Source organism: Antedon mediterranea, chromosome 9 (genome assembly GCF_964355755.1).
Source record: "Antedon mediterranea chromosome 9, ecAntMedi1.1, whole genome shotgun sequence".
NCBI classification, from domain to species: domain Eukaryota; kingdom Metazoa; phylum Echinodermata; class Crinoidea; order Comatulida; family Antedonidae; genus Antedon; species Antedon mediterranea.
In genome coordinates, this window is record NC_092678.1 from 7,385,623 (window position 1) to 7,403,383 (window position 17,761).

The 17,761-nt window shown below is 35.6% G+C and overlaps 1 protein-coding gene across 1 annotated transcript in view; it reads right to left on the bottom strand.

Annotated features, from left to right (window-relative positions):
- Positions 1-5,692: 5,692 nt before the first annotated feature.
- The window catches only part of LOC140058400 (cadherin EGF LAG seven-pass G-type receptor 1-like), a 96,494-nt gene continuing 84,425 nt past the window's right edge, over positions 5,693-17,761 (bottom strand). Inside the window, exons 24-33 of the mRNA XM_072103977.1 lie at positions 17,009-17,092; positions 16,024-16,210; positions 15,433-15,465; positions 14,447-14,491; positions 13,755-13,901; positions 13,076-13,126; positions 12,731-12,775; positions 9,077-9,301; positions 8,284-8,476; positions 5,693-7,922 (exon numbers count right to left, since the gene is read on the bottom strand). Of these exons, the coding sequence (XP_071960078.1) occupies positions 7,895-7,922; positions 8,284-8,476; positions 9,077-9,301; positions 12,731-12,775; positions 13,076-13,126; positions 13,755-13,901; positions 14,447-14,491; positions 15,433-15,465; positions 16,024-16,210; positions 17,009-17,092 (1,038 nt within the window). The 3' untranslated portion in view covers positions 5,693-7,894. The remainder of the gene's footprint in view (positions 7,923-8,283; positions 8,477-9,076; positions 9,302-12,730; positions 12,776-13,075; positions 13,127-13,754; positions 13,902-14,446; positions 14,492-15,432; positions 15,466-16,023; positions 16,211-17,008; positions 17,093-17,761) is intronic.

Genomic DNA, 17,761 nt, shown 5'->3' on the forward strand with positions numbered 1-17,761 from the left:
AGACGGCTAGTTTGAGTAGTTCACGTCCAACATTAGGTATCAGACGGCCAGTTTGAGTAGCTCACGTCCAACATTAGGTATCAGACGGCCAGTTTGAGTAGTTCACGTCCAACACCAGGTATCAGACGGCCAGTTTGAGTAGCTCACGTCCAACATCAGGTATCAGACGGCCAGTTTGAGTAGCTCACGTCCAACATCAGGTATCAGACTGCCAGTTTGAGTAGTTCACGTCCAACATCAGGTATCAGACGGCCAGTTTGAGTAGCTCACGTCCAACACCAGGTATCAGACGGCCAGTTTGAGTAGTTCACGTCCAACACCAGGTATCAGACGGCCAGTTTGAGTAGCTCACGTCCAACATCAGGTATCAGACGGCCAGTTTGAGTAGCTCACGTCCAACATCAGGTATCAGACGGCCAGTTTGAGTAGTTCACGTCCAACATCAGGTATCAGACGGCCAGTTTGAGTAGCTCACGTCCAACATCAGGTATCAGACGGCCAGTTTGAGTAGTTCACGTCCAACATTAGGTATCAGACGGCTAGTTTGAGTAGTTCACGTCCAACATCAGGTATCAGACGGCCAGTTTGAGGAGCTCACGTCCAACATTAGGTATCAGACGGCCAGTTTGAGTAGTTCACGTCCAACACCAGGTATCAGAGGTCCAGTTTTGAGTAGTTCACGTCCAACATCAGGTATCAGACGGCCAGTTTGGGTAGCTCACGTCCAACACCAGGTATCAGACGGCCAGTTTAAGTAGCTCACGTCCAACATCAGGTATCAGACGGCCAGTTTGAGTAGTTCACGTCCAACACCAGGTATCAGACGGCCAGTTTGAGTAGCTCACGTCCAACATCAGGTATCAGACGGCCAGTTTGAGTAGCTCACGTCCAACATCAGGTATCAGACGGCCAGTTTAAGTAGCTCACGTCCAACATCAGGTATCAGACGGCCAGTTTGAGTAGCTCACGTCCAACACCAGGTATCAGACGGCCAGTTTAAGTAGCTCACGTCCAACATCAGGTATCAGACGGCCAGTTTGAGTAGTTCACGTCCAACACCAGGTATCAGACGGCCAGTTTGAGTAGCTCACGTCCAACATCAGGTATCAGACGGCCAGTTTGAGTAGCTCACGTCCAACATCAGGTATCAGACGGCCAGTTTAAGTAGCTCACGTCCAACATCAGGTATCAGACGGCCAGTTTGAGTAGCTCACGTCCAACACCAGGTATCAGACGGCCAGTTTAAGTAGCTCACGTCCAACATCAGGTATCAGACGGCCAGTTTGAGTAGTTCACGTCCAACACCAGGTATCAGACGGCCAGTTTGAGTAGCTCACGTCCAACATCAGGTATCAGACGGCCAGTTTGAGTAGCTCACGTCCAACATCAGGTATCAGACTGCCAGTTTGAGTAGTTCACGTCCAACATCAGGTATCAGACGGCCAGTTTGAGTAGCTCACGTCCAACACCAGGTATCAGACGGCCAGTTTGAGTAGTTCACGTCCAACACCAGGTATCAGACGGCCAGTTTGAGTAGCTCACGTCCAACATCAGGTAACAGACGGCCAGTTTGAGTAGCTCACGTCCAACATCAGGTATCAGACGGCCAGTTTGAGTAGTTCACGTCCAACATCAGGTATCAGACGGCCAGTTTGAGTAGCTCACGTCCAACATCAGGTATCAGACGGCCAGTTTGAGTAGTTCACGTCCAACATTAGGTATCAGACGGCTAGTTTGAGTAGTTCACGTCCAACATCAGGTATCAGACGGCCAGTTTGAGGAGCTCACGTCCAACATTAGGTATCAGACGGCCAGTTTGAGTAGTTCACGTCCAACACCAGGTATCAGAGGGCCAGTTTTGAGTAGTTCACGTCCAACATCAGGTATCAGACGGCCAGTTTGGGTAGCTCACGTCCAACACCAGGTATCAGACGGCCAGTTTAAGTAGCTCACGTCCAACATCAGGTATCAGACGGCCAGTTTAAGTAGCTCACGTCCAACATCAGGTATCAGACGGCCAGTTTGAGTAGCTCACGTCCAACATCAGGTATCAGACGGCCAGTTTGAGTAGCTCACGTCCAACATCAGGTATCAGACGGCCAGTTTGAGTAGTTCACGTCCAACATCAGGTATCAGACGGCCAGTTTGAGTAGCTCACGTCCAACATCAGGTATCAGACGGCCAGTTTGAGTAGCTCACGTCCAACATCAGGTATCAGACGGCCAGTTTGAGTAGTTCACGTCCAACATCAGGTATCAGACGGCCAGTTTGAGGAGCTCACGTCGAACATTAAGTATCAGACGGCCAGTTTGAGTAGTTCACGTCCAACACCAGGTATCAGAGGGCCAGTTTGAGTAGTTCACGTCCAACACCAGGTATCAGACGGCCAGTTTGAGTAGTTCACGTCCAACATTAGGTATCAGACGGCCAGTTTGAGTAGTTCACGTCCAACACCAGGTATCAGACGGCCAGTTTGAGTAGCTCACGTCCAACATTAGGTATCAGACGGCCAGTTTGAGTAGTTCACGTCCAATATCGGGTATCAGACTTGAGCTACCCCAAAACGGACGTGCGCTACCCCAAAACGGACTTGCGCTACCCCAAAACGGACGTGCGCTACCCCAAAACGGACGTGCGCTACCCCAAAACGGACGTGCGCTACCCCAAAACGGATGTGAGCTACCCCAAAACGGATGTACGTACCCCAAAACGGACTTGCACTACCCCAAAACGGACGTGCGCTACCTTAAAACGGACTTGGGCTACCCCAAAACGAACGTGCGCTACACCAAAACGGACGTGCGCTACACCAAACGGACGTACTCCAAAACGAACTTCGCTACCCCAAAACGGACTTGCGCTACCCCAAAACGTACGTAACCCAAAATGAACTTGCGCTATCCCAAAACGGACTTGCGCTACCCCAAAACGGACGTGCGCTACCCCCAGAACGGACGTGCGCTACCCCAAAATGGACGTGCGCCACCTCAAAACGGACGTGCACTACCTCAAAACGGACGTGCGCTAACCCAGAACGGATGTGCGCTACCCCAGAACGGACGTGCACTACCCCAAAACGGACGTGCGCTATCCAAAAACGGACATACGCCAAAACGGACTTGCGCTACCCCAAAACGGATGTGAGCTAACCCAAAACGGATGTGCGCTACCAAAAAACGGACGTGAGCTACCCCAAAACAGACGTATGCTACCAAAAAACGGACGTGAGCTACCCCAAAACGGACGTGTGCTACCCCAAATTGGACGTGCGTTACCAAAAAACGGACGTGCATTACCAAAAAACGGATGTGCGCTACCCCAAAACGGATGTGCGCTACCCCAAAACGGATGTGCGCTACACCAAAACGGACGTGCGCTACCCCAAAACGGACGTGCGCTACCCTAAAACGGACGTCCGCTACACCAAAACGGACGTGCGCTACCCTAAAACGGACGTCCGCTACCTAAAAACAGACTTAGCGGACTTGCGCTACCCCAAATTGGACGTGCGTTACACCAAATTGGACGTGCGTTACCCCAAAAACGGACGTGCGCTACCCCAAAACGGACGTCCTCTACACCAAAACGGACGTGCGCTACCCCAAAACGGACATCCGCTACCTAAAAACAGACTTAACCCAAAACGGACATCCGCTACCTAAAAACAGACTTAACCCAAAACGGACGTGCGCCACCCCAAAGGTTCGAGACAATATTGAGTCTACTACGACAAAATATTCTGAATACCTCACAAACAAACAACGCAACTCAATGTTTTTTAGCTATGTTGATGAGGAGGAGGTACTAAAAGTTATTGAATCTCTCGATTCAAACAAAGCCCCCGGATTTGATGACATTTCAGCAAAAGTTGTAAAGGAAGTAAAATACAACATTTTAAAGCCGCTGACATATATTTTTAATTTATCACTTCAAACTGGACTGATACCAGGGAAGTTGAAAATTTCCAAAGTAGTTCCTATACATAAAAAAGGGGACCGCCATTTGGCCTCAAACTATCGTCCCATATCGCTGTTGCCCATTTTTTCGAAAGTTTTTGAAAAGATTATCCATAATCAATTATACAATTGTCTTACAAAATTTAGAGTGTTAAGCAACAATCAATATGGATTTAGAAACAAACACTCAACTTCTCATGCTATGATCGACTTGGTCCATAGAATATTAAATGCATTTGAAAAAAAGGAATATGCACTTGCTACCTTTATGAATTTGTCAAAAGCGTTTGACATTATCGATCACAGTATTCTGTTGAGCAAATTGGCACATTATGGTATAAGAGGCATCGTTTTAATGTGGTTTAGAAACTATTTAAGTGGCCGCAAACAATATGTGTATGCCAATGGTAGATCATCATGTTTAAAAGACACCAATATAGGGGTGCCACAGGGCTCTGTTTTAGGACCACTTTTGTTTTTTGATTTACATCAATGATATAAGTCGAGCAAGTAGTAAAATAGATATAATTAGTTTTGCTGACGACACAACTTGTATAACAAGGGGAGATGACCCTACAATGTTAAACCATATGAATATTGAACTAGAAAAAATAAACGTATGGCTTAAAGCAAATAAGCTGTTACTGAATGTCAGCAAAACTAACTACGTTGTTTTTAGAACTACCCATAAGTACTTTGACAAAAACCAGTTTAAAATAAAAATGAATAATGTGTTATTACATAGAAAAGAAAATGTGACATTTCTAGGTGTAATTTTAAACGAGAATCTTAACTGGAAACATCACATACAGCTTATTAGGAAAAAAAATTCTAGGGCAATTGGTATACTTTTAAAAGTAAGAGAATTCTTTCCTCATAAAGTCCGTATTAGTCTTTATAACACCTTAAGTATTACCTCACCTTCAGTATGGTAACTTAATATGGGCAAATACATACAAGAGCACGTTAGAAGTAATACTAAAACTCCAAAAGAGAGCTGTAAAATGCATTACCTTCTCTAAATCCAGACAAGCCTCAGAGCCACTGTTTAAGAAACTAAAAATATTAAACGTTTATGATATTTACAAAGTAAACGTCATAGGATTTATGGCAAACGTAAAATTCAATGAATTACCACATCACATTTTAAATATTTTTAATTACTGTGACAGTATTAGGCCTACTCATAACCTCAGAACAGAAACTGAATTCGAAATTCCCTTCACAAGACTAACTTGCAGTCAACAGTTTATACACATATATGGACCAAAATTGTGGAAAGAGTTCACTTGTAATGGTGGTAATAAACCGGTTATCTTAAAGAAACAAAATAAATGTATAAAAAAACAGGTCAAAAAATACTTTTTATCACTATATGCTGATTAACAACACCTTTGTTTATTTAAGTTCTATATACTTGTTCTTATGTAAAAGGGTCCTACAAAAAAACGAAGCTACAGCTTTTTTTTGCAGGATCCCTGTTTTCAGTTGTACTGTAATTATGATGTACTGTAATTGATGACTAAATAAATGTGGAATAAATAAATAAATAAATAAATAAAAACAGACGTGCGCTACCCAGAACGGACGTACACTACCCCAAAACAGTATGAACACCAGGCTAGTGGTTTCAAGTCGCATCATCCGAGTATTACATCTGGCCAAACAGTGACTTTGATTTTGTCCAAATGAAACTAAACAAGAACACTAGAATATAATAATTTACAAGTCAAGTCTGTGCTACAAGTAACATTTTAATAGAAAAAAAACACCTTGCAACTCAATTTTACAATTTACATGAAAACTTGACCGAAATAAAACTTAAAGAAAAATACAGTACTGCGGTCGTCGACAGTGTTAGGGAGGCACATACAAATAATAGTAGCAACCGTAAACCGTTTGATAGAATTACACAAACCAACAGTGGTGTTGGTAGTCTGTGAGTGCCGCTTACCTGGATAAACCGACAATAGCATCTCTCTCCAAATAGGAATACGATAATAGGTGGAATTTAGCAAACAGTACCATTATCCAAAAGGGGGTTCTCCTTTTGTATATATTTCTCTTATTGGAGAGATAGGCTATTGTTGGTTTATCCAGGTAGCACTGCATCCAGGTAAGCCATGCACGGACTAACATTTTAAAATTTACAAACGTTTTGAGCTAGTTCATTGACAATTGGATTAACAAGAAAACACGGTTGCACAAAACATTTGATACAAAGTTACCTAAGACTTTAAATTTGTCTATTTTATCCAGAAAAGATCCACTTCTTTATTAATGAAAGACAAAAGTTGTAAAACCATATAAAAGTCAAACTGAATTAAGTCACATATTCAAATAAACTTGTTTTTGTACAATGGACATTAATTAAAAAATTCAACCGTTTAAAAAGTACATTTGGAATACTGTTTTCTTAATTAATTAATTAACATTTAACCTAACCATGGATGAAAAATTGACCTCTACAACCTAACTTAACACACCTAATTTTAGATTTCCACATACTCGCATATAGAATGTTCACCAAAACTTGTTCTTATAATCTATTTAAAAAACAAATAACAATACTGCAATAATAATTTTAAATGTCTGCAATGCTATATACGACTATTGAAAAAAACCTCTTTGGCAAACTGTAAATATATCAGCATATGAATATTAATTACAAATGTTAATTAGCTATTTTTAATAATACAATAGGTTTACATGATTTACACTATTTATTCAATTACATTTCCGACATCTGTACACATTAAAGCTACGAAAAATCAAGGTTATAAACAATTAGACCCCACAAATAATTACTGAGTGTCAAAAATAATTGATTAATATGAACAAAATTAACACAATAATTATGGGGTGTTCAAGGTATAATTTCTTTTAATCACAGGTTATAACTAGATCTGATATTTTTTACCATTTAGCCCTACCCCATGGATTATCTTGAAAATCCATTTAAACTGATACTGTGACATAACATTCAATAATCATCATTGTTTAAGAACTGAAATATGGAATTACCAACTTTACAAAAGAGACTTTTTTTGTTCGTGTAAACTTTTAGAAACACAGAAAGCAAATACGGCTACTATTTTCAATATATACAAATAAAAAATGTCTACACAATGTCAGTCAAGATGGATACACTAAATGTACACCTTGATCTTTAACCTATACAATACACCTTGAACTTTGACCTATACAGTAGCTCAGACACAGCATATCTAATATTTTTGTAAAATAATTAAAAACAGTTTTTTTAAAATAATATATACAAACAAACACAAAGAAAGAAAGAAAAGTTAAATGAGGAAAAGTTATTAAAACGATAATTCAGTCACTTAATTTTGTTACCGTTAATGTGGTTTTATAGTGCAATTGCAATACCATGAACAATTTATTGTTTTACATATGTCAAATATTGTATGTCAAATTTCGGGATCGATATTGAAAAACAAATCACTTTTTTCCTAATTGATTAAAAAAAATTAATTTAATATACCCTTAGTTTAACTAAGGAATAAGAACATCTTAAATACACACAAATACCTAAAAATTATTTATTTATATAACATTTAGTTCATATAAAAATCATCAGAAAAGCCTCATATACAGCAATTTTACCATCCAATTAATTTCAGTTCAAACAATCACATATCTGTATTTGATTCAAGAAATTCAAGAATCTATAGGTGCATCAAACATTGACAAGAATAACTCTTACGGTATGAAACATTCAACTACACAACACTACCACAAAAATGTCTTTCCACAAAAAATGTTAAAACTGGACTGTAGTAATAATCACGGTCTTGGTGGGTTTTGATTGGTTTAGACTGGATACGTTAAACGATGACGTAGTATTCCGAGTCTTCCTCGTTCTTATTGGTGTGATATTCTTGCTGTAAACACTCAGGCTCTTCCGACTGTAATTGTCATACGGATGTTTCGTTACTGCTGGCGCTGCAATGAAAACGCAACCAAATTTTATTGAGAGAGTAGGGCATAAGAAAGTCCCTGAACTACATCAAGTAGAGTTCAACTTCCATGTCCAGTACCATGGACACATCCTATACTAATCACTGGCACATTTTTTACTTCTTTTATTGGATGCCTCTGTAAATAAAATCTACGATAGGTTCAACTTCTACATACAAGTTAAACAATGGCAATCGAATATGAAGGAGAAAATCTGAAAAAAGGCCATCACTGTGAAACAATTGACTATACCATTGTAAAGTGGGGGTGTGTGCAATCAAGCTTTATTGTTGCTTTAAATAATACAAAGTATTTTGTTGAGATGGACCCTAAATAATAAACTTACTCAGATTCAGACATGTGTGCTGTGCGGTCCCTTATTTTTAGACCTAGCTTATCTGGGCCGCCCATTCCAAGCGGTATAGCCATTCCAGTTCGTGTGAGACTCGAGATGCTAGGTGTACGTGACGAATCAGAATGCTGTTTCATTATACCGCGTAGTGGTAGGATGTCGGGTCGTTCATTTAGAGTTTGATGACCTATTCATAAAAGAAAATATATTAGAGATATTATACAAAAATTGAGTGGAAAATGTTCAAAATAAATAAATAATTCTAAGGCAATGGTTCGAAAAAAAAAGTCAAATTATTTGTTGATGGCAATTGAAGATAATTATTGGATTCGAGATTTTATCAATCACTCTGCATTTTACGAAATTGCATTAGAAGCAAGACGACGATGCTACAGTAAGATATATTTCAAGAGTGTAGTTTACTAAATTGAGTTGAGATTGTCTTGACCTTTTCGATCGTTACGCTACAATGATTCCTAAAGAAGGTTGTAGTAATCTTACTTTACTAGTGTTTATTTTCCATGCAACCTAAACAAGAGTAATTTGTTTTAAATTCTTCTATACGAAGTATGTACATGCACACATTCAGCAGGCCCTTGATCTATCGACACCTTCAAATTTTATCTGACAATTTGATGTGCCTATGGACACGATGACATTACATCACTACCATATTTAAGCACATCACACTTTTTTTGTCAAACTAGTTTGATAGTGTAGACAAAGCTTAAGGGTGCGTGATAGGATTTGAAGGCATATTTCTAGCCTTTAGTTTATAATAACGTACAGTCGATGCTACCAGTTGGAGACTCCGTCTGGCTGTTCTCTTTCTCATCCGGAGTAAGCTTCACATCAATTACTTGTAGTTCTCCTTTATGGGAACCTGCTCTGGATTCTGTATCACTTGCTGTTGCAGAGTAGCCCTCGCTTGGCCAAGCATTTCGGTGATAGCCTTCTGGTTCTGTGTCTTGTTTGTAATTCTCACACTCAGGTTCAAGGGTCATACCTGGAACTGATAATATACGAAAAATTAAATACATAATTTTTTTTTCAGTTTGTAGATTAATGACAGATTTTAAAATAACTTTTGTTGAAATTTTAAAAATGTTTGTAGAGATTCAAGAATCGTCAGTGATTCAAAATCTATTCAACAATCACACAATATTCTTTACATATAATAGGTAGCTTAGGTAAAAAACAACCGCTATTTTGGGTTTGTTTGAAACTACAACCAAAATTTGTAGTGCAGCCATACAAAATTAGTTTTAAATGATCATAAAAATATGAAACAAATTATTTTAAACTAACTGCATTTTTTAAGCAGAAAAATGGTTCATGAAATACATAAAATGAATTTTGTTTAGATTTTGTGATTTGAGCATAAAATCAAATTTTAAAAGTATGACAAAACAACTTTTAAATGATAACAGTAAAGCGTTAAGATTGCAATTTGTGGCAGATCTAAATAAATTTTTCAGTGATATGGTTGAAAACGAACTACTTTGTGACAAATATGACAAGGAAACAGTGACAAACATGACAATATTATTGAACATGAATCTAACAGACAACTAAATTTCTATATCAATAATTTAGGAGAAATACAGATGTTGTTTATTGTCTATATTGTTCAAAATTCTGGCAGCTATATTTTTTTTAATATTTTTTTAAAGAAAAAATCCTGACATGTGACAGGATTTGAACCCAGGACCCTTGGAGTGGTAGCCAAGCATCATAACCACCAAGCCACAACTCACAACTCCACATATAACAATTTCTAACAGTTATTTTTACAGGTACTATTACATAAACATATACAATTTTGAATACCTTTGAATAATGTTGCATAAAAAATAAAGAGTTGATAACAATTTATTTTAAACACATCTGTATTATCATGTTTTAAATTGTTTTATTTATTCCTTACAGTGATACATTAAAAGGAAGCACATGTGGTTTAAATAAATAATAAGTATAAATAAATATTTTATAGGTACGGACTGCTCTAGAGGTACATCCATGGCTACTTTTAAAATTTTGTTGAAGATTTTATCTTTCTGTAAAGTTCCATTTATTCGTATTTATGTATATTTTTCTAATTTATTAAAAAAAAAAAAAACATACATTTAATTAAATTTTTGTTAAATAGGCTTTATATTAAATTGTTTAATATGGTAAACAAAATTCTATGAATTTAATTTATTTTGATTAAATAATTAAATTAAGATTGTTATTTTAAAAATTAGAAACAACCAATAACTGATAATAATAAATACAATTTATACCATCACTTTAAAAGAAATAGGCTTTATATTAAATTTACTATTTTAGTTAAAATACTAATAATATGGTAAAATAAAATTCTATGAATTTAATCTATTTTTATTAAATAATTAAATTAAGATTGTTATTTTAATAATTAAAAATTAGAAACAACCAATAACTGATAATAATAAATACAATTTATACCATCACTTTAAAAGAAATCAATAATTTAAGAGATTAACGTTCAAAGAACCTACATACTAACTACACACAGACAGATAACTAAGACAATTAAGTTACGAACACATTTAACTTTAAGTCATTTTCGTAAAAACACCAATACTTGTATTTCAACCCAATTAATAGACCAACAACCCATAAATTAGCAGATATTTGATTAATAGAATAATAATGACAATTACAATTTATTTTGATCAGTGTTCGATATTAAATTATTTCTAAAGTTTGAAATCAAGATAAAAGTAGAAGATATCTACATTTAATAAAATTATTGTCATGCAAATTTAGTTCTGAAAAAGGTATTCAACTTTGTCCACATGAAAGGCATGCAGCTGAATTTTTTAGCCACATTTTAAAAAGCCTAAAAGCATTCAGGAAATTGCATTTTGCAGCCATTACAAATTTTTTTTAAACATTCATATATTTCTATTTCTTTCCTGAAATTTGGCTTTGGCTTTAAATAATATAAATTTATAGATTAAAATTGTGATGATTTGACCAAGAAAAAAAATGAATCGATATTTTCTCTTCTTAATTTTCAATGGTGATTTGATCAATCCACTGTGTCAATTTGACCTTTAAAATATTAATAAACATTACTGTACAGTATATCTTGATTTCATCATTCAAAAACATTTTAAATGAAACATAGTAAAAATAGTTTTAGTATTAGAAATGAGCGTGAATGGCGCTTTGACCCTTAAACCTGGTTAGTGAGTGTGAAGAATTTAAAATAAATGAGTAAAACAGAAACTGATCGTTAGCGTTAGAGTTAGCGTTAGAATGGTGCATGCAACAATTCTTCTAAGTGATTTTTGTAAGTTCTTCATCTCTCACCAGTGGTATAGTAGTAGACCGGAACGGGACTATAGCCTTTAAAAGCAAACAAAACCATTTTAATTAACTGACCGCCAATGAGTAAAAAAGTCATAATGAATATTCTGTATGATGTTAATGCACATATTTATGCACAGATATAACATAATAAATAGATATTGAATAAATACCAATATGTGTATAATATCGACCTGAGAATAATGAATATTATATCAGATTTATAATTTAAACATTAATGGAACAGGTGATCAATCAATATGTAAATATAAACATGAAATGCATATATTATATGTACCAGGTGGTCTCCTTAAAAACAACGTCACAAAATAATATAATAATAATAATAATGTAATATATCAATTAGTAAGGTCTCTCCCCACCTCCCTTTCCACTTTTAGTTTACTCTTTAAAATTGTGTACACTTATGAGCGCGACTTACAAAAATTGTTAGAAATAAATAGTACTTAATTCACACAAGTACAGCAGAGTGCTGAGAGTGTTAGCTCATTTGAAAAATCTTCATTGGTTAAATCATTTCTAGTCGCAAAAAATGCGATACGGTTTTAATAAATAATTTTGCGATGACCTTGTGAATATGTAATGTTTTTAGTCCTGTCAATGATTATAATTATAAGGGTGCACTTGAAAAATATTGTTAATAACATAGTATATAAGAGTAACTGCAAATCGAGTTAAAATCCCAGAATTCACAACAATTCTCATCAGACAACAGCTGTCAATGGCCGCCAAGTATGCAAATTTGCAGGTGGATTGTCTACCATGCCTAAAAACCAGTCAAGATGCTATACAGCTGTGTAAAATGGAGTAGTATCATTAAACCTGTGCAACTGGCAAAGCACACATGTGGTCAATCATTCTCACACATGTGGCCAACCATTCCCACACCTGTGCAGCCGGGCTAGCACACATATGGCCAACCAATCCCACACCTGTGCAGCCGGCCAAGCACACATAATGGCTAACCAATCTCACACCTGTGCAGCTGGACTACACATGAAACTAGCGACAACCTGTGCATAAGCATTGTTAAATTATGCAGTATTAAGGTTATAACATTCTGCTAAGGAAGAATGCATACCAGGAATGAACCAAATCTTTTGACTGTCACGGCCTGGTGCCGGTGCTAGGAATGAAGAAAACATACATAAAAATAACATAGTTACAATGTCGTTAAACATGAAAGGATAAAGAAAAATGTACATGTTAACATTTGATCTAGGACGGGAATGAAATCACAATAGCAAAGGATGTTGTTATTAAAATATTGACAAATGTAGACGACAAAATACGAGATGAAACATTAGGAAAAGAATTTACATTATACATTAACATTCATGAATGAGTTTGTCAGAGTTATGGAAAAGAATTTGATTCATGCAAATTTAGAATAATTATTGAAAAAGTACAAGAGAAAATTGTTTACCTTTCGGGGTGCTATGATACGGGCCTGGAACCGGAGGTTGACTGTCCACTGCTGTAGAGAAAACACCACAAACAAAACAATTAACATTGAGAAGAATTTATGAACACAATGTTATATTTTTTTTACACTTTACAGTCATGTAACTCTGGTGGTTCATCAGCACTACAGACCTTTTAAAATATTTCTTTAAAGATTTGTTTGTACTACAATCGAAAACTATCGACGATAAATAGACAGACACATACCATTGAATATTGTGACCATTCGATCTAGAAGCTAGTGTTTATACCCGGCCATCCAGGAAAAATAGACATTTATGATCAATATGGGGATCATATCCAAGAGCATACAGACGGTGCTTTGGGATTGTATGATAATGATATTAATTTGTGGAAGCTCAGACCTTAGCTAACGCACACAAATCAACCATTGCATTGATAATCAAGACACCTTACAATTCACTTTTAAAGAACTTGCAATATCACAAGGAATATGAGGATAATTTATAGAAAGGGAGATGATACCCCGATTGCTTTTTCCTTTTTTTTCAAGATGTGTTTACATTTTAATTGCGTGTCAGCAAAAATAAATCATAAAGACACCGGAACATCACGTCTAGGTATTAAAACATCTTTTCCATATTTACTCGTTTGATGTTCTGAAGCGATTACTTTCTTACCATCCGTTTCAGCAGTCTTTGGTTGCATTTTCCATTTTGGGTCCAGTACGATGTCGTCATCTTCGTCAGATGAGTGAGAGGAGGCCAAGGACATACTATCGTGTCCTCGGGGCACAGACGCATCACTGTCACTATCTGAATCTTGTTCTGTTCACAAAAGAATTTAATTAACAATTAAGTTTAACATTTTACAATTGTCAATATTGAGTTATAAATGAAATACAACATGCCAGTAGGCTAAATGAAACATTGATGAATGTTATTCCCCTGAGGGGCCATGTCATGCAACTAATCAGTTAGTGGCTCCCTAGTTCTGTCTCGATGGACCTGTTCTGTACCCTAGTCCAAAAAATGTATTTGACAATTTAGTGTGATATTGCAAACATAATAATTAGGTTATGAAGAGATAATAAATGAATATTACTTTTATCAATATATTTCAAAACATGTCTATAAACTTTCCTTCTGCCATTATTGATAATCAATAATATAATTATTAATTATATATTTTTTGACAATATACCAATGCTCCCGATTCTAATTGTACAGTATGTGGCATAACTTGTCAGTATCATAGACAAATTACATGATACAGCATCACATGATGGAATTATTTGCAAGGTTGGTGTAAATATAGCTTCATTGTATTATACAATGTCACATGTGCAGAACCGTAAGCAGATCCAACTTACCCATTAGATTTGGCAGAGGCGGTCTAACCTGCATAGCCATTGGATCTGTAGGAAGCATGGAAGCATGATGTTAAAATGACATGCACATAGTTCAAAGGTCAGAATGAAGTGTGTAGTATAAATAATATGATGTTAGTTAACATCAAAATCATATATTGCAATTCAATATATTTATATGTATGGTTGCCACCTGGAAATGTTGCCTCGGTATTTCCCCCTTAATGGACATTTGCTCCCTGTGACATTTTCCCCAGGAGCATATTTCTTTACGTAAACAAATTATATACTTTATTAAAAGTTTAAAGTGATTTGTAAGTAAGTTTATAGATAAACACAACAAATTTAAATCATTAATAATTATCAAAAGGTATATTATAATTATATTTTTAATTTTTTAAAACATAAAATTATTGTTATAGAATATTGTAATATCAGAGAAAGGTGGTTTTTATATATGTCAATTTCAATATTTAAAAGAATAAATAGTAAAACAGTTCGGAACAAATCATGTCATGTGTACATTTGATGCATATGTTATGGACAAAACATATATCAACAGCCATAAAGGCTATTTAATAATATAAAAGCATTAACCATAGTAATAATACTGATAAACATTGATATTGTTTTTGTAAGAACACAATGCATGGCTATAATTATGTTCTTTCAACAATTACAAGGATATTAAATTCTTAAAAACACATCATGTTAGTTCACATATTAGCAATTAATTTTAGTATTAAGCAAGGTTTTAGAAATATTATGGAGGTTGGGATCAGATTGGAAATGGTGGGGGTGGGATCAGATTGGAAATGGTGGGGGTGGGATCAGATTGGAAATGGTGGGGGTGGAATCAGATTAGAAATGGTGGGGGTTGGGATCAGATTGGAAATGGTGGGGGTGGGATCAGATTGGAAATGGTGGGGGTGGGATCAGATTGGAAATGGTGGGGGTGGGAGTTGGTAACGAGGAGAGGTGAAACTTACCATCTAGATTTGTAGTTCGAGGTTTGAAATAAGCTAAAAATAATAAGAAACGCAAACATTTTACAACATGCACCACAAAACTAAACTTTCACAAGCAAACTACTGTATAATTCAATAATAATTTTTTTGCACATTTATATATTTAAATTGCTTTACTATAAGGTACTAAAGATTTGTAATTACTTTTCCATTTTTGCATGCAATTATAATAATCAAAATATGAAATTAAAGTCAACTTTCTTATTAAGCTCTGTCTACACTATCAAACTAGTTGAAAAAGGTGTGGTGATATGCCCAAATATGGTAGTGATATGCCGTCATCGTGTCCATATATGGGGGCATCACATATTTTGTCACATAAAGTTAATATGTTAGTTGATATTGTAGACAGAGCTATACAGACTTAAAACCAGAAACTAGTCTTTCTTTCATGCATACCAGACTTTCTGGGAAACCATATATTTTTGGGCAAGTCCAATAATGTCTGTTATTGGGAAAGTTGACTCTAATATGAAGAAAATAATGAACACATTTGTACAAGATTGATAGTATCAATATTTATCATACAACTCATCAACATTGAAAACGTACCTGGATAATAGTCATAGGATGGAGTGGCGGTTGATGTGCTTGCCGTCGTACGTAGGTAGCCCTCGGGCCGGTAGATATTGCCGCTACTTGTCTTACTTCCTGTTCTACTACTCGTAGATGTTGTTGAAATTCCTACATTGAATCTGGTTTGATTTTCCTCATTTGTTTTGTATGCTAGATTAGATCGCTGCAAAGAAATTTGTGACAATTTTTACAATTTCCGGTGATTTTGGTGACGCCACCATTTTGGAAATAAACGTTGATTTTGATTGATTGATTGATTGATGAAGTACAAGATAGAGACATTGGTGTAATGAAGGCTATCGGACAATGTGATAGGTATGGGTTTGAGACCTGTCTGCACTATATTGCTTGTATCCTTTTATGCAAGATATTTTACTCTCAATGGCTTGTACTTTGAATGGGACATAAAGCTGTTGGTCCCGATTACATACAAATGCACATGTGCACGATACATTTTTTTAAAGTAGGAGCATCTCCTAGTGTGCTGTTCATTGTAAGCGTTACACATGGCTGCTGTGAGTCTATGAACAAATGCACATGTGCAGGATACATTTTTAAAAAGTAGGAGCATCTCCCAGTATGCTGATCATTGTAAGCACAACACATGGCTGCTGTGAGTCTATAAACCTAATATAAATTTCCTCAACAAGATAAACTATGACAGTATATACAAGAACTAAAAAACAGAATATATAATTATATGTGAAACTTTAAATTTCAATCCACAGAATTTTTTGAAGGCCTTTAATGCACAACAACAGTGCATTATACTACAAATAGAAATTTCTTTACATGAAAGTGTCAGTTGATACCTGACACAAGTCAATGCACTAATAATGGTTACAGTATAACCTCACACTATACCCATGGCACCAATTAGGTGTTGTGAAGGTAATAGTAGGATGTAATTAAGAATTATCTCGACGTTGTTATTAGTATATATCCATTAGTTTGCACTTACTGAAATTGTTGCGTTGGAATGCAGATCATCACCAACCTTCTTGCCTCGAATTTTCATGCAGCATACCCACCATGCATAGCGAGCCTACAGAAAAAAAAAACAAAAAAATAACATTAAATTACCAATACAGTCAACTCTCCAAATACTGGACACCTTTGGGCTGATCTAGTTGGTTGTCTGGAAAGTCTGGTATTTAGAATGTGTTTTTAATGGTAACAATGAGTTTGGGACCTTTTGGACTTCAAGAAAAGTCTGGTATTGGGAAACTTGACTATATTACTATATACGAAAAGAACAATTATTCCAAATTGTTTTGTATGTTTCATAGTCTATTTGCTATTGTTATTTTAACTAATAGATGTTTAAACAATTTTATGGAATTCATAGCATGTTTAATTTATAGTTATTGCTTTGTAATTGTCAACGTTTTTTAATATACCACAATATATTAATTTTTTTTAAAGTCAGATCCTATTAGGATGTATGGGAAACATGTGATTTTTAATGTTTTGTCAAAATGAATGTACTTTTTGAATTTGTGTCTGAGAATAATGAATATTACCATATAAATAAAGCAATTGGTAAAAACAAATGGAGATGGGCAGGCCACTAAGGAAAGGGGAAAAGGACAAGAAGAAAATCCAAAATCGATAGAGAAATATAAAAACAATTAATAATAATAATAATAATAGTCTGTTCTTATATAGCGCATATAAGCAGGCTCTCAATGCGCTTTACATCAAAAATAAAAGC